General features: G+C 40.7%; 1 protein-coding gene across 1 annotated transcript; it reads right to left on the bottom strand.

Moving 5' to 3' along the window:
• Window positions 1–648: 648 nt before the first annotated feature.
• Window positions 649–24291, bottom strand: CISD1 (CDGSH iron sulfur domain 1). Its single transcript, XM_081330025.1, has 3 exons — window positions 24187–24291; window positions 4289–4494; window positions 649–1048 (listed from the first exon to the last, which is right to left on the bottom strand). Exons 1-3 carry the CDS (start codon window positions 24215–24217, stop codon window positions 959–961), a joined length of 327 nt encoding a protein of 108 aa, XP_081186151.1. The 5' UTR covers window positions 24218–24291; the 3' UTR covers window positions 649–958.
• Window positions 24292–24782: the final 491 nt, after the last annotated feature.

The following is a 24782-nucleotide window of genomic DNA, read 5'->3' on the forward strand; positions in this document are numbered from 1 at the left end:
GTGGACTTCAACTCCCAGCATCCCTCAGCCAGGCCTGCTGGCTGAGGAATTCTGGGAGTTGAAGTCCACAAGTCATAAAAGGGCCAAGCTTGAAGACCCCTGCTCTATATCTTTCCATACTCACACAAGCCACCTGGTCTTCTTTCATATCCCTGAACTTGACAGATTAGGTTGCTTTTTCTGTTTCACTCCACATGAATAGGGTGATTCCTCTCCAGTAGCATGTCCTACAGCATCTGAAATATAACCCACTTCCTGCTTTTTTCTAAAGCATGTGCCAATTAACAGGTGCATTCTAGCATTTTCCACTTTTCTGGCACGTTCTTGGACTTATACAGTCATCTGCCTTCTCTAACAATTCATGACCTTTGCCCAGACCCAACCACTTACCTCCAGCCAGCCATCCTACCCTGCCACAGATATGTAAGAAGAGAAGAGATACGTAAGGCAGTAAGCTGTTGTGTCTGCCAATGTTGTGCAATATACTTTTCAACTGCAATGTTTCTGCATACTTAAAATGTATACATTTTGGTCTTTTGGATACCTTGCATACTGCAGATAAAGCAGAAAGCTAGATATTATTTAGAAATTGACAAAAATATAGTTTAATCTCATGACTCTTGGCAAGGACAATTTAGGAGAACACAGTGTATTTGAAAATAATTTAATGTATCATCTCCATTGTTTCAAGTACCTTCTAAAGGGTTTTTATTTTTTTACACTTAATGAGAATGTGCATTTAACACGACAAAAAAAAAATCAGCAAGTCACAGGTATTGTTTCTAACATACACGTTGTAGTGTTTTAAGCAAGCAACATGAACTACATGTGCTGCAGTGTATTGTATACCACATCTAAACATCTTCGGCGAAATTAAGATCTTCTCTCACACCAATCACTGGTGAGCAGAAAACACCACAACAATATCGTTTTGATGGTGTAATCAGCTATCTGCTGCTCACACGTCTTTCCTCTTGATGATTAGAGGTCCCACGTTGTCACCTGTTTCATCATTATGTTTCGTATGAGACCCATCACATAAGGGGAACTGAAAGGAAAACATGTATTTAATGTACACCTTCAGCAAGATAAAGAGTCAGCATTAGAGTAAAAGAAAACATAGTCTATCCAGTTGTTGGCAAACCTTTTCTGCAAAAATATGTCTGCCTTCTTGGTCCATTCTCTTTTCATCCAAGTTGCAGTCTGGACTAAATCCTGACAGACAACTTTTGTTATTAACTCTAGATCTGTGAAAGAACTTGCTGATTGCTCCAAGCATCAACTCTGCAGCATTGTAAATAAGGGCCTGAAGATCTGGCTCTGCCAGTTGGCCTGGGGACCCAGTAGGGGAGTACCATATTGGAGGTGGCTATTAGCACTTTTGATAAGTTTGATAGCAAACCCCACCTCACTGCCTGCTTCCCCACCCACCCATCTTCTATTCTCATATTGCTGTATTCTCACTGTTTTCTTTTTCATTGTTTATTCCATTGTTCCATTACTTTGCTACTGCTATGTTTACACTACTTTTCATTTCTTTGTTTTTACTGTTGTAAGCAGTGCTTTTTTTGTAAAAGAAAAAGGTGCCGGAACTCACACGTCATACAACCCGCCTTGCCTACCCTACAAGGTTCCATCTAAAAAAGGTGCCGGAACTCCGTTCTATGAGAAAAAAAGCCCTGGTTGTAAGCCACCTAGAGTAGCTTCACAGTGAGATAGGACAACAAATAAATTTAACAAACACACAAATAAATGTTGTTCTACCAAAATGAAAGCCCTACCATTTCTTCCCTTTTCATTGTAAGTAAAAGTGGATCTCTCCCAGGATCAGTATGAAAACTTGGATTTGTATGCATTAATCCGAAGAGGATTAACAGCTTTCGTTGTGATAAATACTTTTGCTTGGGCAGAGTAGTAGCAACTATACATATATAAATAAATATCTTATAAATCATTCCATCTATTACGCATTTTTTGGTTTGAAGAAACTTTCAGAAAAAGTAGGGAAAATGCAGGACATGTATTTTGCTCCATAAAATATTAATAGATTTCATATTCTGAACCTGAAGCACTATTGCTATCAGCAATCACAGACCAATTTCTTTCACTTTCCCTATCATTTAAAACTAAAAGGTTAAAAATGTTTCATGTTTAATCTGTTTTCTGAGAAAAACAAAACAAGATAAAATAGAGAAAGGATTTTTTCTTCCTTTTATTTTCTGTTTTAAAATAAAAAACCCTTTGTCTATACCACTGGCTTTTCAACCAGTGGTATGGTACCACATGTCATATGTTGGCACCTGGCAGGTGGTATGCGACCATCCTAGAAAAGTGGCAGCGGGGGAGGGGAATGAGCTGAACCGGTGGCAGCATCGCACAACCCTGAGTGAGAGACGGCTGGAGCTGCAGGGCTATCAGGGCTCAGCGGAAGCGCCAAGATCAGTGCCAGGCTCCAGCTTGAGCTCAGCGCTGATCCTGGTGCTTCTGCTGAGCCCAGAAGAAGCACCAATCAGCTGGAACGTTGCAGCATCTCCAAGGTCTTGTGACTTACATTCAGATGATTGGCAACTGATTCATATTTATGACGGTCACAGTGTCCCAGAGTCATATGAAGTGACCAAAACCTGCTGCAACCACCCAGCAGGGGGGGAATAAAAACCAAACACCCACCCCACCCCACCCCCGCTGCCAATCCTCAACAGAAATGCTCACAACAATGAAAACCTCAGACAGGAGGAAGAGCGCCGCCGGGCGGGCAGGTGTCTTGCTCGGCTGTGGCTTGGGGGGCACTTTTCTTAGTGCCATTGTAACTTCGAACAGTCACTAAGTGAACTGTTGTAAGTTGAGGACTACCTGTACTTCATCACTTTTTTCTTTTTTTTTTATCACGTTTTTGACACCTTGCTAGGCGACTGGTGGTACTCGGATGTTGCCATATCCTAAAAGTGGTACAATGGGTGAAAAAGTTGAAAAGCCCTGGTCTATAAGAGTATTCAGACTAGGTTTTAAACCAAGGGTCTTCAAATTTGGCCCTTTTATGACTTGTGGACTTCAACTCCCAGAATTCCTCAGCCAGCATGCCCAGCTGAGGAATTCTGGGAGTTGAAGTCCACAAGTCATAAAAGGGCCGAGTTTGAAGACCCCTGATTTAAACAAACAATTGAATCTTGACTTATGAATTATTAGTCTTCCAACTTTGTTAATTACCAGTTCATAAACATAATTTGAATTAATGTCTTGAGACTGCATTTTCTTTACCTTGAAAAGTGATTCTTTTATTGTTCTTATGCCCAAAAAATTTATCATTCTTAATAGATTCCAAGTTTTAGTTATATAAAAGGTAAAGGTAAAGGTTCCCCCGCACATGTGTGCTAGTCGTTTTCGACTCTAGGGGCCGGTGCTCATCTCCGTTTCAAAGCCGAAGAGCCAGCGCTTGTCCGAGGACGTCTCCGTGGTCATGTGGCCAGCATGACTAGACGCCAAAGGCGCATGGAACACTGTTACCTTCCCACCGTAGTGGTCCCTATTTTTCTACTTGCATTTTTACGTGCTTTCGAACTGCTAGGTTGGCAGAAGCTGGGACGAGTAACAGGCGCTCACTCTGCTACGCAGCACTCAGGATTCGACCCGCCAAACCGCCAACCATTTGATTGACAAGCTCAGCGTCCTAATCCACTAAGCCACCGCATCCCTTATTTTAGTTATATATATATAGCTCAAAAGTAGATTCACATCTTTAAACCATACTGATCTTTGTAAGCCTAGCTTAACAAAGATATGGCTACTGAACGAAAAACAAGTCAACAGGACAAACCAATATCATATGAATAAATGTACCCTGATCCATTTTATTTTCTGAACATAAAGATGTTGAAACGCAATCTTTATGAAAATATCTCTGGCACATCCAACAAACATAAAACAGTATATCTTGTTGAATTAGTTTTAACTTAAGACCATAAAATATTCTGTGGAACTCTTAGCCTTTAATTTATAAATACAGGATATTCCAATTCTTTAAAAAGATTTTGCAGAAATCTTTTTGAACATTTTTCCCTCTCCCAATTTTCCTGAGCCTTCACATTTCTCTTAAGACATCATCCGGATTTCTACATTTAAAACACTGATCATTTCAAGGATCAATGAAAATGTAGTTCTCTAGCACCAGCCATTCTGTTTATTTTTCCTCCTGACAATTATAATCTAGCACTCATTAGTTTGTTTTGGAAATTCAGCAAATACGTTTGCAATAAAAATTTACAAGAGATTGAGCATGTTCTTCTCTCACCGTTTTAGATCTCCAACATCGGCAGTAAACTGCTTTCTCTCCCAAATCTTCCATATCAAATGCATGAACTACCTTGGGATTATCTTTCTGAATATGGAGGTTCACCATTCCATTACAGCCTTTGCGTTTGCTAAAAAACTTTTTGTAAGCGAGATACCCAACAGCTGCCGTTCCTGCAGCAAATGCGACTGCAGCAATCCATTCAACTGAAAGACGAAAAATAGAAAACCAGTCAAAATTTTCATTGATACAATCTGACCCTGAAAAATATCAAAGAGTTGCAAGACGTTTTCTGCCATCTGTCTTTTAATAATTTTTCCCTTTTCCCTCCAAACCTGTCCAATTCTCTGCATGCTTTTTTCTTCAGAACTTCGATTATCTTTATGTACAGGACTGAAGCTATAAAATGCAGTCCTCCTATACATGACTACTCAGAATTATATTCCAGTCAAACCAAGAGGGCTTACTCCTCAGTAAGTGGTAGATGACTGCATCTTAATATTTGTTCTAATGGTAGAATATTAGTTAAAAGGTAAAGGTAAAGGTTCCCCCGCACATGTGTGCTAGTCGTTTCCAACTCTAGGGGCCGGTGCTCATCTCCGTTTCAAAGCCGAAGAGCCAGCGCTTGTCTGAGGACGTCTCTGTGGTCATGTGGCTGGCATGACTAGATGCCAAAGGTGCATGGAACGCTGTTACCTTCCCACTGTAGTGGTCCCTATTTTTCTACTTGCATTTTTACGTTCTTTCGAACTGCTAGGTTGGCAGAAGCTGGGACGAGTAACAGGCGCTCACTCTGTTACGCGGCACTCGGGATTCGACCTGCCAAACTGCCGACCTTCTGATCGACAAGCTCAGCGTCCTAACCCACTGAGCCACTGCATCAAGGATTTCAAGAAACATACATTAGATTACCACTTCAAGGGAAGAACCTATTTAATTTTGGGAATTATTATTAGAAAGAGCATCACATACCAAGATACAGGACTGATAAGACTAGAAACCAGGAGACTGTGAAATTTAGTATTGACTTAGGCACAAAGCCAGTGGTGTGACCTTAGGTCGGCCACATCTTTTCAGCCATAGGAAAAAGATAATGGCTTCTGAAATCTTGCCAAGAAAACTGCATGGACTAGTCCAGGCAGTTTCCAGGAGTCAACAATGGCTTGAAAATACCAAAATCCAAAACCAAACAAACACTCCACCCATCACCAGAACAAGATACTAGATTATATGTAGAATTGTGTTAAGATGTATTGTATATACATCTTTGTGGTATACCTCAAAAGTCAAGCCAGTTGCTGCAAACTGATCATTCAGAAGTCAATAAATGACAGAATCTAAAGTACAAAAGTTTTATAATTCTACATGTGACAAATTTGTAACTTCAAAAATTGACTCTGGGTTATTAAACATGAAAATATGTCCCAATTGTCAATGTTAAAAACATGTTTGCTTTGGAATTAATTTTATTTCTTATTTCTAACTGCAGTTTGCTGATCCCACCAAACTCTTCTAACGAGATCACTTAGAGCTGCCCTTCCTTAAACTACTATCCAGTGCACCACTTTTTCAGAAGTACCTGACTTTGCTCATATTTTTGGTTAAACACAAGAAGTGGTAGATTTACTCTAAGTCATAATCTAAAGCAGTAATTATTAACTCATAAAAAATTCTTTAACATGCTTATTTCTAATAAAAATGACATGGATTATGTTTGGTATGATCTAGCCGTAAATATACTCTTCAGAATTCACACGTCATTTTTAGAAGGTACATAAATATATTATTCTGAATTGTTTCAAATAAATTTTATTTATAAACTGCAATTATTTTACTACCTAGTAAGAAGGTATATACTTGTGAAATCATCAGGATATGGATTGCTACCAGTTTAAGGTGGGCTAATGCCTCCTTAAGTAACACCAGCTGCCTGCAATTAGTGCAGGTTCGAGTCCCACCAGGCTCAAGGTTGATTCAGCCTTCCATCCTTCCGAGGTAGGTCAAATGAGGACCCAGATTGTTGGGGGCAATAAGCTGACTTTGTAATAATGCCGCTTGGGGGGCCCTGAAAGCCCTAATAAGCAGGAATATACATAGAATAAAGGCTATTGCTAAGCACATTGATTTGTGCTTTAGATTGTAAGCCGCCCTGAGTGTTCGGAGAAGGGCGGGATATAAATGGGATTAAAATAAAAATAAAATAAAATAATCAACTGTGATGGATGTTTGGAGTATATTGATAGCATGATATACTACAACTATCACCAGTTTTTAATTATACTAATATCCTCATTTGATCTGGCTAGCTTTCTCTAAAAGAGAGACTGATGATCTGAAGAGCTTAATTAATATACTTTTCAAAGGATTTCCTTTTATAGGTGGCTTCCATAATTAAGTTTTAATGAATAAAAGGTACACTGCAGACCAGAAAATCAATTTGCAAGAGCATGTTTTGCATCTTTTTGTTTCACTATTTATTTATTTCCCCTGTATTTCTCTTCAGATTCTTCTTCATCACCTCAAAATTTCTGATTCTTTTGTCTTTGCACTTTTAGAGAACTTTGTTAGCAGGGCTGTTATTTTATCTCTCGTCTTTACATTAGTAGGTAAAATAAAGTTATTATAATTCTGTATAAATTTTTTACACAAAACATTAAAAATGCTTTTAAAAATCTAATTTAAATTTGGTTAATGTTGTATAAATCTAGTTTGAACAAACAAGTCAAAAAGGTATTATACATATACAGAAAACTAAAATTTTGGTTAGAAATATGACAGTTTCGCAGAAGGCTCTCCTAGAAGGATTAACTGGATTTGAGATTGTTAAAAGGGTTAAATATTTGGGGGTGATTTTGTCGCCCTCTAATACAAAGCTATATAAAAATAATTATGAAAAGTTATGGGGGAAAATTCAAAAAGAACTGGAGAGTTGGGAAAAATTGCAATTGTCTTTGTTGGGACGGATTGCAGCAGTGAAAATGAATGTCCTGCCCAAATTTTTATTCTTATTTCAAATGATACCGATTCTTAAGAAAGACTCTAATTTGGAGGAATGGCAGCGTGGTATCAATAAATTTGTGTGGGCAGGGAAAAAGCCACGAGTTAAACTTAAGATTATGCAGGATACTCGTGAGAGAGGTGGCCTTAAAATGCCTAATTTTAAATTATATTATGAAGCTGCTGCACTAGTAGGAATAAGTGATTGGATTAATTTGACACAATCGAGGTTATTAAATCTTGAGGGCCATGATCTGTTGTTTGGCTGGCATGCATATTTGTTGTATGATAAGAAGGTAGATACTGTGTTTAGGATGCATATTTTAAGACAGGCATTGCTGAGAGTTTGGAAGAAGTATAGACATAAGTTAAGCAGTAAGATACCATTGTGGGCAATCCCAAAACACGCAATAGAAAATATACATGCTGGTTTCAAACATGATGAGACTACTTACAAGGAAATTTTAAGTTTGGAAAGGAATATTTGGTGCTTGAAATCATATAGTTTCTTGCGAGAAGAGAAGGTTGTTCAGACTTGGTTTCAATATATTCAGTTACAGGCCAGGTGGAAAGAAGACCAAAAAAATGGATTTGCAACGACTGATGAAAATTTGATAAAGCAAATTAGAAATCAAGGACCAGCACATATTAAACGGATATATCTTGCATTGATAGAGATCGATTCAGAAACAGAGCTTGTTAAGGATTGTATGATAAAATGGGCCCAAAACATTCAGGAAGTTATTACAATGGACACGTGGGAAAAGATCTGGGTGAGGAATGTAAAATTCACTCAAGCTCAAAGTTTAAGAGAGAACTTTTACAAAATGTTTTATAGATGGCATCTAGATCCTAAAAAGCTTGCAAGTATGTATCCGAATTATCAGCCTAAATGTTGGAGGTGTGGTGATGAAGAGGCAACATATTTTCACATATGGTGGACATGTAAAAAGGTCAAGGCTTTTTGGATAAAAGTCTGGTGGAATATGCAGAAGATTTTTAAACGGAGGATAAAGTTTTGTCCGCAATTTTTTTTGTTGGGAATAATTGTTGACGCTACAGTTGTGGACTCTAAGTTGATGTTGAATTTAGTTACGGCAGCAAGACTTTTGATAGGTCAATATTGGAAGAAAGAGGAACTGCCGACTATACAAGAGTGGATTTTAAAGGTTTCCGACTTGGCAGAGATGGCGAAGATTTCGGCCTATTTGAAAGATTACTCGCAAGAACATTATATTATGGAATGGAGAAAATGGATTGAGTTTATCCAGAATAAGTATAGGGTCAAGAAGTTTTATCTAGCATTTGAATAAGTCTTCTTTCGTTTTCTTTTTTCTTTTTTTATTTTGTCTTCTATATATATTTAATAATGCTAAGTTTTGTTTGATCCTATATAAGTTAGAGAGTGATGGATTTTAGAATTTATAGTTGTTAGTATATGGTTGTTTATGATTGCTTTTTTATATATATATACCTTGTATTTAGCTCTGGGAAGTCCGGGGGGGGGAGGGGGGTTAGGGGGAGGGGGGGGAGGAGGGAGGGGGGGAGGGGGGGGAAGGGGGGAGGTAGGGAGGGGAGGAGGGAGGGGGAAGGGGGTTTTTTAAAGGAAAACTGTATTTTTAAAACTTTTCAATTAAAAAAAAAAAAAAAAGGTATTATACAAAACAAAAAAATCTACCAGTCTTTAAAGTGATTATTATCTGCCTCTCAAAGAGGTCTATAACCTCGGATGAGATGGACAGCACATACATTTAATAAATAACGGTTACAGAATACTTTGCTTTTATTGTTTATTTTGCCAACTTCCCTAGGATCATTTCAGATTCCAGAGCTGGGCATAAATGCATCCAATAAATAAACAGTATATAATGTTGCCAAAGCACTTTCAGTTGTTGCAGATTAGAAAGCATCTTGAGGCATCAAAAATAATGTGTTTGCAATTTGTAGCATCTTTGGATTGCCTTTATCTCTTTTTGCTTCTCAGATGTCTCTGTCTCTCTTGCAGCAAGTGAAAAAAGTACTCAAGAGATCAAATAATCAAGTAACATGAAAAATACAGTTGATGTTTTTTGAATTCTTACAAACCTTCAATTTCCCAAAGTCCCTGAAACTGGAAATAAATTATTTTATTTATTTATTTTATTGCATTTATATACCGCCCTTTCCCTGAGGACTCAGGGCAGTTTACAGGGAGTTAAAAATCAACCATACAAAAGTTAAAACCCAATTTAAAAAATATTAAATCAACCCTGTACTATTAAAAACCCCAATTAAAATAAATATCTCCTCAGCCTGGGCCCGAGAGCTCAAAGAGCCAGGTCTTCAGGCCCCGGCGGAATGATCGGAGGTCGGGAGCAGTCCTCAGCTCCACCGGCAGCTGGTTCCAGAGGGCAGGCGCCCCCACTGAGAAGGCCCTATCCCTGGGTGTCACCCGCCGGCAATCTCTTACCGGCGGGACCCTGAGCAGACCCTCCCTGTGGGAGCGCACTGGGCGAAGGGCGTTTGATGCCGGCAGCAGGTGTTCCCTCAAATACCCCGGACCCAGGCCATATAGGGCTTTATAGGTGATAACCAGCACCTTGAATTTCACCCGGAGGGCAACCGGAACCGGAAGAATTAGAATATGTTTGTTTTTTTCAAATGCCAATTTCAATTTTTTAAAAAATGAAATACTTATTCTAGGATACAAATTGTAAAAGATGCTTATGTATGTTATTAACATTGTGCTGTTTCCCAAAAAATACAATATGGAACTGAATATTGAAAAATACTGAAATTCTTAACAGGATTTATGTAGGGATATTATATTTGGAGAGCTGAAATAGGTCATTTAGGCAATCAATTCTACTTGGAATCCAATGTTATTCAGGAACTGAATAATTTCTCTCTGACTGTTAAAATGTCTTTTTCAAACATTTAATCAGAATCTACCTTTCTGAAGCTTAAATCTATGATTGCCTTGTGCTCTATAAGGGAGAGCCTTCTGCGCAGTTACTTTTCCAATATTTAAAGAATCCTTTTCTTCCCAAAAACAGACATTCCCAATTCTTTCAGTCTTGTTTCATACTTATTTTTGGAATATCCTTGTTGCCTTTCCCAACAACTCTTAAATATTTAAATGGAAACACCACTTGAGGTAGAGTCTAATTGATACAGCATGAAGTGGGATGGAATGTTAGATTTATCACGAAATTTCTTTTTTATTATTAGTTAATTAATTAATTTATTTATTTATTTATTAATATTTCTATACCGCCCTTCTCCCGAAGGACTCAGGGCGGATAGGTGGTTCCTTTTAAACAGGATCAAATAGTCTTCTGTAGTCCTTAAAGGTAAAGGTTCCCCCGCACATGCGTGCTAGTCATTTCCAACTCTAGGGGCTGGTGCTCATCTCCATTTCAAAGCCAAAGAGCCAGCGCTTGTCCGAGGACGTCTCCGTGGTCATGTGGCCGGCATGACTAGACACCAAAGGCGCACGGAACGCTGTTACCTTCCCACCGTAGTGGTCGCTATTTTTCTACTTGCATTTTGCGTGCTTTCGAACTGCTAGGTGGGCAGAAGCTGGGACGAGTAACAGGCGCTCACTGTTACACGGCACTCGGGATTCGACCCGCCAAACTGCCGACCATCTGATCGACAAACTCAGCGTCCTAACCCACTGAGCCACCGCATCCCTCTCTGTAGTCCTTAGGTAGCAGTAAAGAACAACCCCCCCCCAAAAAAAAACTAATTAAAGAACTGACAAGGCTTAAAAAAATCCATAAATAAGATAGAAGAAAAAGAAATGTAAACACAAATGTCTACAGTGAAAAACCTGTCTTCAACTAAGGAGTACGTGTGTGGATGTCTTTCTATAGTAGATAAAAGTGCTTCAGAGTGAAATCCACTGTTTGATTTTACTAGCTATAGAATATCACGAATTGGAATAGTTGCCAACAGATGGATCTATTTCCTGGGGAGGTTCAGCAAGAAGGCACTACCTGTTGCAAGACTCATCTGCCAAACCAACTACATTCATAGTGCTTCTGACAGGTAGAGACTGTGTTATTATCCTGCATATTTTACTCCACTGGACATCTGTACAGAAAGTAAAGTCTTCACTTATGACCATTTAACAACCATTTGAAATTATGACTCCTGAAAAAAGCGACTTGATTATTGATCCTTGCACTTACGATTGCTGCAGTGACCCCGCAGTCATGTGATCAAAATTCAGGCACTTGACAACCAGCATGTAGTAACACTGGTTGCAGCATCACAGGGATCATGTGATCACCATTTGCAACCTTTCCAGGACTTCTAATAAGCAAAGTCAACAGGAGAAGCAGGATTCATTTAATGACCGTGGCATAAGAGACATCAGGCACAACTCATCTAATAACTGCATCAATTAGCAATAGCAATTCTGGTTCCAATTGTGATCATAAATTGAGGACTTCCTGTAACCAATGTAGCTGTGATTCTAGTAGAGTGGGCCATCCTACCTGCCAGGGCAGCAACAGCTGTCCCTTGTAGCAATAGGCTACACAGGGTTTAATCCACCTGGTCCCTATGCAAGAATGGCTTGTAGTCAAGCTTGCTGGGAAAAAACAAAGTTATTAGCTAACCAGTTCCAATCCTTGCTCTCTTTACACATTTAGTTCCTCGTCTTACATTTCAAGAGATAGCTGGCAAAAAAAAATGGCCGGCACATTCCCTATCCCTTGTGGAAAGTGGACATGACCTGCATGAGATCATGTCTGAAGATCATGTCTGGCAGAGAAGATCATGTCTGAAGATCATGTCTGATAAAGATTCAGACAGTGTCTTTTCAGCTTTATTGATGGCTGCAAAAATAACTTCTGCATTCTTCATGTACATGTTACACAGAAAACAGGTCAGAAGAAGAATGAAGAAGCATAAAAAAACCTCTCTGAACCATTTGATGTTCAAGGCATTTTCATCCAGGTTGCCCTCTGTGGAGAATCACGCCTATCTTAACAGGTTTCAGATTTTCTATACAGAACATGAAACATCGCATGTCAACTGACCCTTCTGAGATTCACAACCCTCTCCAGTTCCTATTCTCTTTGCATATCTTGAACAGAATTGAGAACTTTTCTGATTAAACCAAGGCAAGCAGATGATTGCATGGCCTGGATCATCAGTGTTTGCCACGGCCACCTGGAAGACAATATGACTCAGTGGTGAGGTTATGTCTTCCAGTTTTATGATGCAGCTAGGACCAACTGTACAAAATACCCAGGTGCTCTGGTGATGGAGATGCAACACAGCCTTCTACTGGTGGATCTTGGTATGTCATTTTATCTACAGCTCTACGCGAGGCAGAAACTTGGCAAAGTACCAGCAAACAGAACACTGCCTTCCAATGCTGCTTTTGCTGGTACTTTGACCCGTGTCAAATGACTCCTAGTATTTATTTTATTTTTTTATTTTATTTTAATCCCATTTATATCCCGCCCTTCTCCGAAGACTCAGGGCGGCTTACAAGCTTAGCAGTAGCCTTCATTCTACGTATATGCCTGCTTATTAGGGCTTTCACACACACCCCCAAACGGCATTATTACAAAGTCAGCTTATTGCCCCCAACAATCTGGGTCCTCATTTGACCTACCTCGGAAGGATGGAAGGCTGAGTCAACCTTGAGCCTGGTGGGATGCGAACCTGCACTAATTGCAGGCAGCTGGTGTTACTTAAGGAGGCATTAGCCCACTGCTCCACCAAGGCTCAAGTTTATTTATTAGACTGGGGCTGAAAAATACTAAGTGGACAAATCTGGGTTCTAGTAAATCACCTCTCATTCTGGTGGATGGCTAAAAGTGCTCTTTTGTTGCGTTTAGGTTTTCTCCATTGTTATATTTATTTATTCAATGCTGCTTTAACCATATCCTTGGATTACTAAGACTAGATTGGATCTCATTCCAAATCTTAAGCCACAATTGTCTGTGCATGGTAGCATTTGCATTGTTTATATTTGTGTTTGACCAAATATTTTATTTGGACCTTGGTACTCTGGATCAGTGGGTTGGCGGGGAGAGAAAAGAAACAAAGCTTCGTTCTGTCATTTGGGAACCACTCAGCTTCCCTAACTGCTCCTTAAGATAGCATGGGAAGAGTCTATTGCCTTCTGATTAGCCAAGCAGGAGGGAGAATCACTCTGGCAGGCATTCTGATCCAATAAGGCAGCTACTTAAAAGGAAAAAGCCGTGTAAGAGTGGAAGCCTCCAGTATCTGAAAATTCTCTTGCTGTGTATAGGGAGAATAAATGGCTTCTTTGGCAATCCAACAGGAAAAGGGAGGGAAAGTAAAACTTTAAGAAAAACGGATATAAAGAATGAAGTTTAGCTGGCAATTCATCTTTATCTAAAAGACTTTTATGGCCATTCATACATCTGGGCCAATCACAATAGTTGTATGAACTCAAATATATAAAAGTAATACAGTATATGTATTGATATGTAATATCAAGTAATATATGTAATACATATATCCAAGTAATATTAATATATTCAAGTAATAATATATTCAAAAGTAATATATGTATGCACACTGAGAGCTTATGTACCAAATTCCTTCTGTGTCCAATCACACTTGGCCAATAAATAATTCTATTCTATTATTATGGTGATAAAAACAAGTTATAAAAGAAAAAAAACATCTTTGATGCAACCAGCACCGCTGTCTTCAAACTCTAACCTTACCCTATCCTAGCACCTGGGGTAAGACCCAGTTTTTTACACCAGGGCTTTTCAACCTTTTCACCCATTGTACCACTTTTAGGATGTGGCAACATCCGAGTACCACCAGTCACCTAGCAAGGTGTCAAAAACTTGACCAAAAAAAGGGAAAAAAGTGATGAAGTACGGGTAGTCCTCGACTTACAACAGTTCGCTTAGTGACTGTTCGAAGTTACAATGGCACTGAAAAAAGTGCCCCCAAGCCACAGCCGAGCAAGACGCCTGCCTGCCTGCCTACCTGGTGGTGCCCTTCCTCCTGTCCAAGGTTTTCATTGTTGTGAGCATTTCTGTTGAGGATTGGCAGTGGGGGTGGGGTGGGGGTATTTGGTTTTTATTCCCCCCCCCCCATCTGCTGGGTGGTTTCAGCAGGTTTTGATCACTTCACATGACCCTGGGACACTGTGACCGTCATAAATATGAATCAGTTGCCAAGCATCTGAATGTAAAGCACAAGACCCTGGAAATGCTGCAACATTCCAGCTCATTGGTGCTTCTTATGGGCTCAGCGGAAGCGCTGGGATCAGCGCCGAGCTCCAGCTAGAGCCTGGCGCTGATCTTAGCGCTTCCGCTGAGCCCTGACTGCCCCGAAGCGCTAATCCTGGCGCTTCCGCTGAGCCCTGACAGCCCTGTAGCTCCAGCCATCTCTTGCTCAGGCTTCTGCGGTGCTGCCACCAGTTCAGCTCATTCTCCTCCCCCGCTACCACTTTTCTAGGTTGGTCACGTACCACCTGCCAGGTGCCAATGTACCACAGGTGGTACCCGTACCACTGGTTGAAAAGCCCTGTTTTACACCCTTCTGGAAGATTAAAAAGGTGAGGCCTGCACAGTCTCATGAAGAAGGGTGTTCCAAGGCCTTCCGATGCAGAAATGGGAGGTTCTGTTCTTCAAAAATAAAAATAAAAATCATCAGATGGCTACATTGATATAGCATTTAAATTGGGCTGAGGCAACAGAAATGTCGAGGTTGATAATATAGATACAGATTACATGAGAGGTTCCAAATACCTCATCAATTAATAATTGCAATTTGTTAAAAAAAAACCATTATGTTGGTTGAAACGTTCTTAGATTGTCTGAAATCTTTGGATGTATTTGAATTTAACTACCTCTTGCTTAATGTTGGAATTAAATTTCATTTTTTTTTTCAAAATAGTGACTCTGAAATCTGTAATGGAATATCCTGTGAGATTGAATGCTCTGAAGCTTTGTCCTCATGAAAGCATATAACTTTTAAGAACATTTGTTAATTGAAAAAGGTGCTACCAGACTGTTTTTTGCTACCATAAATTATCATGGTTTCCTTCCGCAAAGATTAATTGTATGTAGTATTCTTTAGAATACTATCTCTGTTTCCATCTATAAAAATATATTTTTGTATCTGTACTTTTTTGTTCCAGATTGCCATATGACTTTGTAGGCAGCCATATATTAGCTTCTTCTGCTATACTGTTTTTTTTTAATTCATTGGAACAATTTTGCTTTTACTATGTCTTCTTTAATAACTCCCACACCTCTTGAAATCCTTTTCTGTTTGGTTTCTCTTGCCATAAAATCTAACACTGTGGATAAAAATCCATTTTGAAATTCAAGATATATGTCTGAATAAATTCAATCTTAGCTTCACTTCAATGACTTTCTTCCAATATTCCTGCTAATTTCACTTTCTTGATTAAGTCCTCTTGGAGGGTGTACAGTCAAGGACAAACAATCTATTCTCCCTTTCCTCTGGAGGAGAAATTTGTCAGTAGCACAAGTTCTCTAACAATGGGAATTCTTTGTCTCTGCATATTTCTAGTCAATTGGTACAAAGCCCAGGTATTTTTTAAAGAAATAGCACTATTTCAGTTAGCTGTCTTCTCCTTATTATCAAGTGGCAAATAAGTACTTATATACCATAGATACAGCATAACATAAAATTGGATTTTTATATAATATACATACAGTCATGCTCGAAATTGTTGGCACCCCAGAAATTTTTCCAGAAAATCAAGTATTTCTCAAAGAAAAGTATTGCAGGAACACATGTTTTGCTATACACAGGTTTATTCCCTTTGTATGTATTGGAAAGTCCGATGCTGTAAAGATTTTTTCTCCATAGGAACCTGGAATGTAAGATCCATGAATCAAGGAAAGCTGGACGTGGTCAAACAAGAGATGACAAGACTGAACATCGACATCTTAGGTATCAGCAAACTAAAATGGACAGGAATGGGTGAATTTAATTCAGATGACCATCAGGTATACTACTGCGGGCAAGAATCCCTCAGAAGAAATGGAGTAGCCTTCATAGTCAATAAAAGAGTAGGAAAAGCAATACTGGGATACAATCCTCAAAATGACAGAATGATCTCAGTTCGAATCCAAGGCAAACCATTCAATATCACAGTAGTCCAAGTCTATGCCCCAACCACCGGTGCTGAAGAGGATGAAATTGACCGGTTCTATGAAGCCCTACAGCACCTTATAGAACTAACACCAAAAAATGATGTCCTTATCATCATGGGGGATTGGAATGCTAAAGTAGGAAGCCAAAAGATAACCGGAATAACAGGCAAGTTTGGCCTTGGAGTACAAAATGAAGCAGGGCACAGACTGATAGAATTTTGTCAAGAGAATACGATGGTCATAGCAAACACTCTTTTCCAACAACCCAAGAGACGGCTCTACACATGGACATCACCAGACGGTCAACACAGAAATCAGATTGACTATATGCTCTGCAGCCAAAGATGGAGAAGCTCTATACAGTCAGTAAAAACAAGACCAGGAGCTGACTGTGGCTCAGACCATGAGCTTCTTGTTGCAAAGTTTAGGCTTAAACTGAAGAAAGTAGGGAAAAGCACCAGGCCAGTCAGGTATGAATTAAATCATATCCCCGTTGAATATACAGTAGAGGTGACAAATAGATTTAAGGAATTAGATCTGATAGACAGGGTGCCTGAAGAACTATGGACAGAGGTTCGCAACATTGTACAAGAGGTAGCAACCAAAACCATCCCAAAGAAAAAGAAATGCAAGAAAGCAAAATGGCTGTCTGAGGAAGCTTTGCAAATAGCTGAGGAAAGGAGGGAAGCAAAAGGCAAGGGAGAAAAAGAAAGATACGCCCAATTGAATGCAGAATTCCAGAGAATAGCTAGAAGAGATAAGAATGCCTTCTTAAATGAACAGTGCAAAGAAATAGAAGAAAACAATAGAATAGGGAGGACCAGAGATCTTTTCAAGAAAATTGGAGAGATGAAGGGAACGTTTAATGCAAAAATGGGCATGATAAAGGACCAAAATGGCAGGGACCTAACAGAGGCAGAAGAGATTAAGAAGAGATGGCAAAATTACACAGAAGAACTATACAAGAATGAGCTTAACGTCCCTGATAATCACAATGAGGTGGTCACTGACCTCGAGCCAGACATCCTAGAATGTGAAGTGAAGTGGGCCTTAGAAAAGCTGAGCAACAACAAAGCTAGTGGAGGTGACAGTATTCCAGCTGAGCTATTCAAAATCTTAAAAGACGATGCAGTAAAAGTGCTACACTCAATTTGCCAGCAAATTTGGAAAACTCAACAGTGGCCACAGGATTGGAAAAGATCAGTTTACATTCCAATTCCAAAGAAAGGCAGTGCCAAAGAATGTTCAAACTATCGCACCATTGCACTCATTTCTCATGCTAGTAAAGTTATGCTTAAAATCCTACAAGCTAGACTCCAGCAGTATGTGGATCGAGAACTACCAGAAGTACAGGCAGGATTTCGAAGAGGCAGAGGAACTAGAGATCAAATAGCCAACATACGCTGGATCATGGAGAAAGCTAGAGAGTTCCAGAAAAACATCTACTTCTGCTTCATTGACTATGCTAAAGCCTTTGATTGTGTGGATCATAACAAACTGTGGCAAGTTCTTAAAGAGATGGGAGTACCAGAACATCTTATTTGTCTCTTGAGAAACCTATATGCGGGCCAAGAAGCAACAGTGAGAACTGGACACGGAACCACTGATTGGTTCCAAATTGGGAAAGGTGTCCGGCAAGGCTGTATACTGTCGCCTTGCCTATTTAACTTATATGCAGAGCACATCATGAGAAAGGCAGGGCTAGAGGAGTCAAAAGTTGGAATTAAGATTGCTGGAAGAAATATCAACAACCTAAGATATGCAGATGATACCACTCTAATGGCAGAAAGTGAAGAGGAACTGAAGAGTCTCTTGTTGCGAGTGAAGAAGGAGAGTGCAAAAGTTGGGTTGAAACTAAACATTAAGAAAACCAAGATCATGGCATCCGGCCCTCTCAATTCCTGGCAAATAGATGGGGAAGAAATGGAGGTAGTGACAGATTTTATTTTCCTGGGCTCCAAGATCACTGCAGATGGGGACTGTAGTCAAGAAATTAAAAGACGCTTGCTCCTCGGGAGGAAAGCCATGGCAAATCTAGACAGCACACTAAAAAGCAGAGACATCACCCTGTCAACAAAAGTGCGTATAGTCAAGGCTATGGTCTTCCCAGTTGCAATGTATGGCAGTGAAAGTTGGACCATAAGAAAGGCTGAGCGCAAAAGAATTGAGGCCTTTGAACTCTGGTGCTGGAGAAGACTCCTGCGAGTCCCTTGGACTGCAAGGCGATCAAACCGGTCAGTCCTAGAGGAGATCAACCCTGACTGCTCTTTAGAAGGCCAGATCCTGAAGCTAAAACTCAAATACTTTGGCCACCTAATGAGGAGGAAGGACTCACTGGAGAAGAGCCTAATGCTGGGAAAGATTGAGGGCAATAGAAGAAGGGGACGACAGAGAATGAGGTGGCTGGATGGAGTCACTGAAGCAGTAGGCGTGAGCTTAAATGGACTCCAGAAGATGGTAGAGGACAGGAAAGCCTGGAGGAACATTGTCCATAGGGTCGCGATGGTTCGGACACGACTTCGCAACTAACAACAACAACATGTATTGGAACACAACAAAAAAGGGAGGAAAAAAAGCAAATTGGACATAATGTCAAACAAAACTCCAAAAATGGGCCGGACAAAATTATTGGCACCCTTAACTTAATATTTGGTTGCACACGCTTTGGAAAAAATAACTGAAATCAGTCGCTTCCTATAACCATCAATAAGCTTCTTACACCTCTCACCCAGAATTTTGGACCACTCTTCCTTTGCAAACTGCTCCAGGTCTCTCTTATTGGAAGGGCGCCTTTTCCCAAGAGCAATTTTAAGATCTCTCCACAGGTGTTCAATGGGATTCAGATCTGGACTCATTGCTGGCCACTTCAGAACTCTCCAGCGCTTTCTTGACATCCATTTCTGGGTGCTTTTTGACGTATGTTTGGGGTCATTGTCCTGCTGGAAGACCCAAGATCTCGGACACAAACCCAGCTTTCTGACACTGGGCTCTACGGTGCGACCCAAAATCCTTTGGTAATCCTCAGATTTCATGATGCCTTGCACACATTCAAGGCACCCAGTGCCAGAGGCAGCAAAACAACCCCAAAACATCATTGAACCTCCACCACATTTCACTGTAGGTACTGTGTTCTTTTCTTTGTAGGCCTCATTTCATTTTCGGTAAACAGTAGAATGATGTGCTTTACCAAAAAGCTCTATCTTGGTCTCATCTGTCCGCAAGACGTTTTCCTAGAAGGATTTTGGCTTACTCAAGTACATTTTAGCAAACTCTAATCTTGCTTTTTTATGTCTCTGTGTCAGCAGTGGGGTCCTCCTGGGTCTCCTGCCATAGCGTTTCATTTCATTTAAATGTCGACGGATAGTTTGCGCTGACACTGATGCTCCCTGAGCCTGCAGGACAGCTTGCATTCCTTTGGAACTTGTTTGGGGCTGCTTATCCACCATCCAGACTATCCTGCGTTGCAACCTTTCATCAATTTTTCTCTTCTGTCCACGACCAGGGAGATTCGCTACAGTGCCATGGGTTGCAAACTTCTTGATAATGTTGCGCACTGTGGACAAAGGCAAATGTAGATCTCTGGAGATGGACTTGTAACCTTGAGATTGTTGATATTTGTCCACAATTTTGGTTCTCAAGTCCTCAGACAGTTCTCTTCTCCTCTTTCTGTTGTCCATGCTTAGCGTGGCACACACAGACACACAATGCAAAGACTAAGTGAGCTTCTCTCCTTTTTATCTGCTTTCAGGTGTGATTTTTATATTGCCCACACCTGTTACTTGCCCAAGGTGAGTTTAAAGGAGCATCACATGCTTGAAACAATTTTGTTTACCCACAATTTTGAAAGGGTGCCAATAATTTTGTCCAGCCCATTTTTGGAGTTTTGTTTGACATTATGTCCAATTTGCTTTTTTTCCTCCCTTTTTTGTTGTGTTCCAATACATACAAAGGGAATAAACCTGTGTATAGCAAAACATGTGTTCCTGCAATACTTTTCTGTGAGAAATACTTGATTTTCTGAAAAAATTTCTGGGGTGCCAACAATTTCAAGCATGACTGTATATTTTAAAGGTGTACCTAAAACTAAGATGATTTGTTCTTTTCCATTTCATAAACATTTCACACAGTGAAGTGAATGCTATTTTGTATGTAGGTTTAGCCATTCTATCTTATTATTTATTTTATTTATTTTCTTTTATTTATTTATTTTTATTTTAATCCCATTTATATCCTGCCCTTCTCCGAAGACTCAGGGCGGCTTACAATCTAAAGCACAAATCAATGTGCTTAGCAATAGCCTTCATTCTATGTATATGCCTGCTTATTAGGGCTTTCGCCCGCCCCCCCAAGCGGCATTATTACAAAGTCAGCTTATTGCCCCCAACAATCTGGGTCCTCATTTTACCTACCTCGGAAGGATGGAAGGCTGAGTCAACCTTGAGCCTGGTGGGACGCGAACCTGCACTAACTGCAGGCAGCTGGTGTTACTTAAGGAGGCATTAGCCCACTGCTCCACCAAGGCTCTTATCTTAAGTCCAAACTAAGATCAAGAGAAGAAGCCTAGATTTTGGGGCTCTTGAAATATATTCAGAATATCACAAATACTGAAGTTTTTTTTCCTCTTTCCAGCCTTCACAAAAATAAAGCCTACATGTATTGATAATCGACAAAAGTACACCACAGGTTGGAGCAATAGTGAAAGGAAATCTCAGCCAATGAATTTGCATTTGTACTATTAAGAATTGTTACATCATGCCAGATGTTAGACATATGCAAAAAATGAGCAGTACACATATATCCATCTGGGCTTTTCTCAATCCTATGACCTAAGAGTAGAATATTTTGGCTGCACTAAAATCACTCAAAATGATTATTGCTGGTGGATTTGGTGTGTCTCTTGTGCTGCAAAAGGCACTAATTCATTACTTCTAATTCTTAAAATATTTTCTTTTTTAAAAAAAACATTTCTTTGAGCAATGTTTCTATAGAATATGTTACAAGGAACACTTAACCTGGAACTTTACTTCACAGTTGTATGGTTTGAAAGACAAAAGAAACCCCAAAACTGTGGGTTGTTTAGAAATACCATGTTGCTATAGCCAGAACACTGAAAATATTTTGATTTTTTTTTGTCCCATCAAAACATTGGAATCCTTTCTTCCTTCTGAAGACAGACAACAATGGAACATTCTGAGCAGGACTGTTTTGTCCTGTGCTTAAAATAAAGCAGTAAGTTTTTTCTGTTTCAGGCACATCCTTATCACAAGGACATTTTTGTTTGCACAAAGACAATAACATCTAAACTTTTAGGCGCATCTAAGGTTATTTACAGCATGAGACCCTAATCTTCAAAACTATAAAGAGCACGCAATGAAAAATCTCTTCTGCTTTGCTTGGTATGAGCATTTTTGGTTGCTTCACCTTTTTGTAAGAGAAGGACCAGCAGAGCAGAGAAAGGAGTAAAAAGAAGGATCAGTTTAGTTGTTAAGGAGCCACAAGCAAACTAAGTGTAACCCCTACCCCCTTTACTGCCATTGACCCTTGTCTAATCCTAACCAGCTGTTGACCATTAGGATTCTTTTGCATAGGCTTTTAGCAATAAATCAGCTAATCAAGGTTGACTCAGCCTTCCATCCTTCCAAGGTAGGTAAAATGAGGACCCAGATTGTTGGGGGCAATTAAGCTGACTTTGTAATAATGCCGCTGGGGTGTGTGTGTGAAAGCCCTAATAAGCAGGCATATACATAGAATGAAGGCTACTGCTAAGCTTGTAAGCCGCCCTGAGTCTTCAGAGAAGGGCGGGATATAAATGGAATTAAAATAAAAATAAAAATAAATAATCTGAACTTTCACAGGTAGACCTGTCTTTTTTTTTCAACTGACACCTTTGCAATTTAAAGCAGGCTTGGTTCGTGCTGTGTGACAGATATATAGCTCAGCCTTAGGTAAAGTTATTTCAACTGAGCAGAGCTCTTTAGCACCTGCTTTTAGAACTGGAAAGCAGCCCTTGAACACTCAAATATGCAAGCGTGCCAACCTCACACAACTGTCACATGTGGGTCCTCATACATTTGGGATAAAGAATATTCTTGTAGCAATTAATATTTCTAAGAAAACTGCTCTGAGGATTGTCTCAAGGACAAAACACACCACTGAAACATCATACTACAGGTTGTCCCTGACTTACAACTCTTCAAAGTTACAACGGCACTGGAAAAAATCACTTATGACTGTTGCAGCATCCCTATGGTCAAGTGATCAAAATTCAGGCACTTGGCAACTGGCAGATGTTTAACAGAATAAGAGAATAACAGAGTTGGAAGGGACCTTGCAGGTCTTCTAGTCCAACCCCCTGCTCAGACAAATGTCCAGTCTCTTTTTTAAAAGCTTCCAGTGAGGGAGCAGCCACAATTTCTGAAGGCAAGCCATTCCACTGGTTGTTCTCACTGTCAGGAAATTTCTCCTTAGTTTATGACAGTTTGTGTGTGTGTGTGTGTGTGTGTGTGTGTGCACGTGTGTGTGTGTGTGCGCGTGCGTGTGTGTGTTTGTGTTCATATGATCACCATTTGTGATCTTCCCAGCCAGCTTTTGACAAGCAAAGTCAATGGGGAGTGAAGGTGGGAGCCAGATTCTCTTGACAACCACATGATTCACTTAACAACTGCAACGCTTCGCTTAACAACCCTGGCCAAAAAAAAAGTCATAAAACAAAGTGCAACTCACTTAACTGCCTTGCTTGGCAATAGAAAAGTTGGGCTCTAATTGCGGCCTTAAGTCAAGAACTACTCAATAGCTCGTTAAACATTGATACGTTATGTGCCCGTTTCTGATTTCTAAGACCACGTGGTTCAAGAGCCGGTGGGCAACCTTACATCACCCATGTTAAAATTTAAAGAAAGGGCAGGGAGCATGGGCAAAGGTGGTTTGAAAGAGAGCCACCTAGCATTGTGATCTGGTGGAGGCCCACCCACGCCGTTTTGAAAACAAAATCCATCCTAAACAAGGGGACCTCGTCCCACTAATTCGGAGTGGAGCATGCCATGGCTCAAGTTTCTTTGTTCTCGACGTCTGTGTGTGTGTGTGTGTGTATAGATGTATAGATATATATATATAGATATTAACAAACAAATGAATATATATATAGATATAGATATAGATATATAGATATAGATATATAGATATAGATATATATATAGATATAGATATAGATGATATAGATAGATATGAGTTTCGAGAGAGAACAGCAGAAAAATAAGACCTGGAAGCAGGGCGCCACAGGGAAAAGGGGCCGAGGGCTTCCTCCTTGGTTGCAAACAAGTGGAGCGGTCAGAAAGCGAGGACTCAACTGCTGGGAAGGTGAGAAGTCCGGTGGGTGGGGAGGGGGGGAGGAAAGATCACGCTGGGAGAGCGCGAGGAAAAAAAAAACCCTGGGCGAGCACAACACGCGCGCCAGCGCCAGCATTCAATCTTCAGACAAGCCCCTGACACGCAGCCGGCAAGGAAGGGGAGGGGAGGAGATCGTGTGAAGGTCGCAGAGGAAGCCGGGCGGGGACCAAAACAAACGCTCTGCTCGCTCCGACTGCAGCCAGGCTGTGTCTTTGAAGGGCAGCCGCGCACGTGGGGATGAGCGCGAGAAAAGACCCGTGGCTCGTTCCTCCCAGGAGGGCGACGTTGCAGGTTTGGGGAGAAAGGAAACCAGCGCCACCGGTCCCCAGCAAAACGGCACAAGAGACTGCCCCTCACACACAAACACACAGCCCTTTCCCTGCGCGCTCTTACCCCTCACAGAGCAATTCGAGCTGCGCCCCATCGTCTCGCTCGGCTCACGCTCCGCAGGCGCTCTGCTCTCCAAGCAAAGGACACGCGAGGGTTGTGCCCAGAGGACGAACTGCGCCTGCGCTCCAAGGTCCCGAACATGGCGACGAGGGAGGGCCTCTGCTCTTAAAGGGCCAGCTGAGCCCGAACCGAGGAGCACCCCTTTGAGAGGAAAGGATGCTGACGGGATTCGTTTTATGGAACTGGGTTGCCCTTCTCCTAGTCTACGTTCGAGGCAAATAATACGCTATGGTTGGTTTGGTCCCTGAATGAACCACAATTAAGCAGAGCACCTCAACGAATTGAACTGTCAACTCTGACTCACTAGGTCAGGGGTAGGCAACCTCGGCTCTTTTATGACTGGCTCAGGAATTCTGGGAGTTGAAGTCCATGAGTCATAAAAGAGCCGACGTTGCCTACCCCTGCACTAGGTAAAGGTTCCCCGTGCTAGTCGTTTCCGACTCTAGGGGCCAGTGCTCATCTCCGTTTCAAAGCCGAAGAGCCAGCGCTTGTCCGAGGATTTCTCCGTGGTCATGTGGCCGGCATGACTAGATGCCAAA

The sequence above is a fragment of the Vipera berus genome (assembly GCF_964194415.1).
Source record: "Vipera berus genome assembly, chromosome: 5".
NCBI lineage: Eukaryota > Metazoa > Chordata > Lepidosauria > Squamata > Viperidae > Vipera > Vipera berus.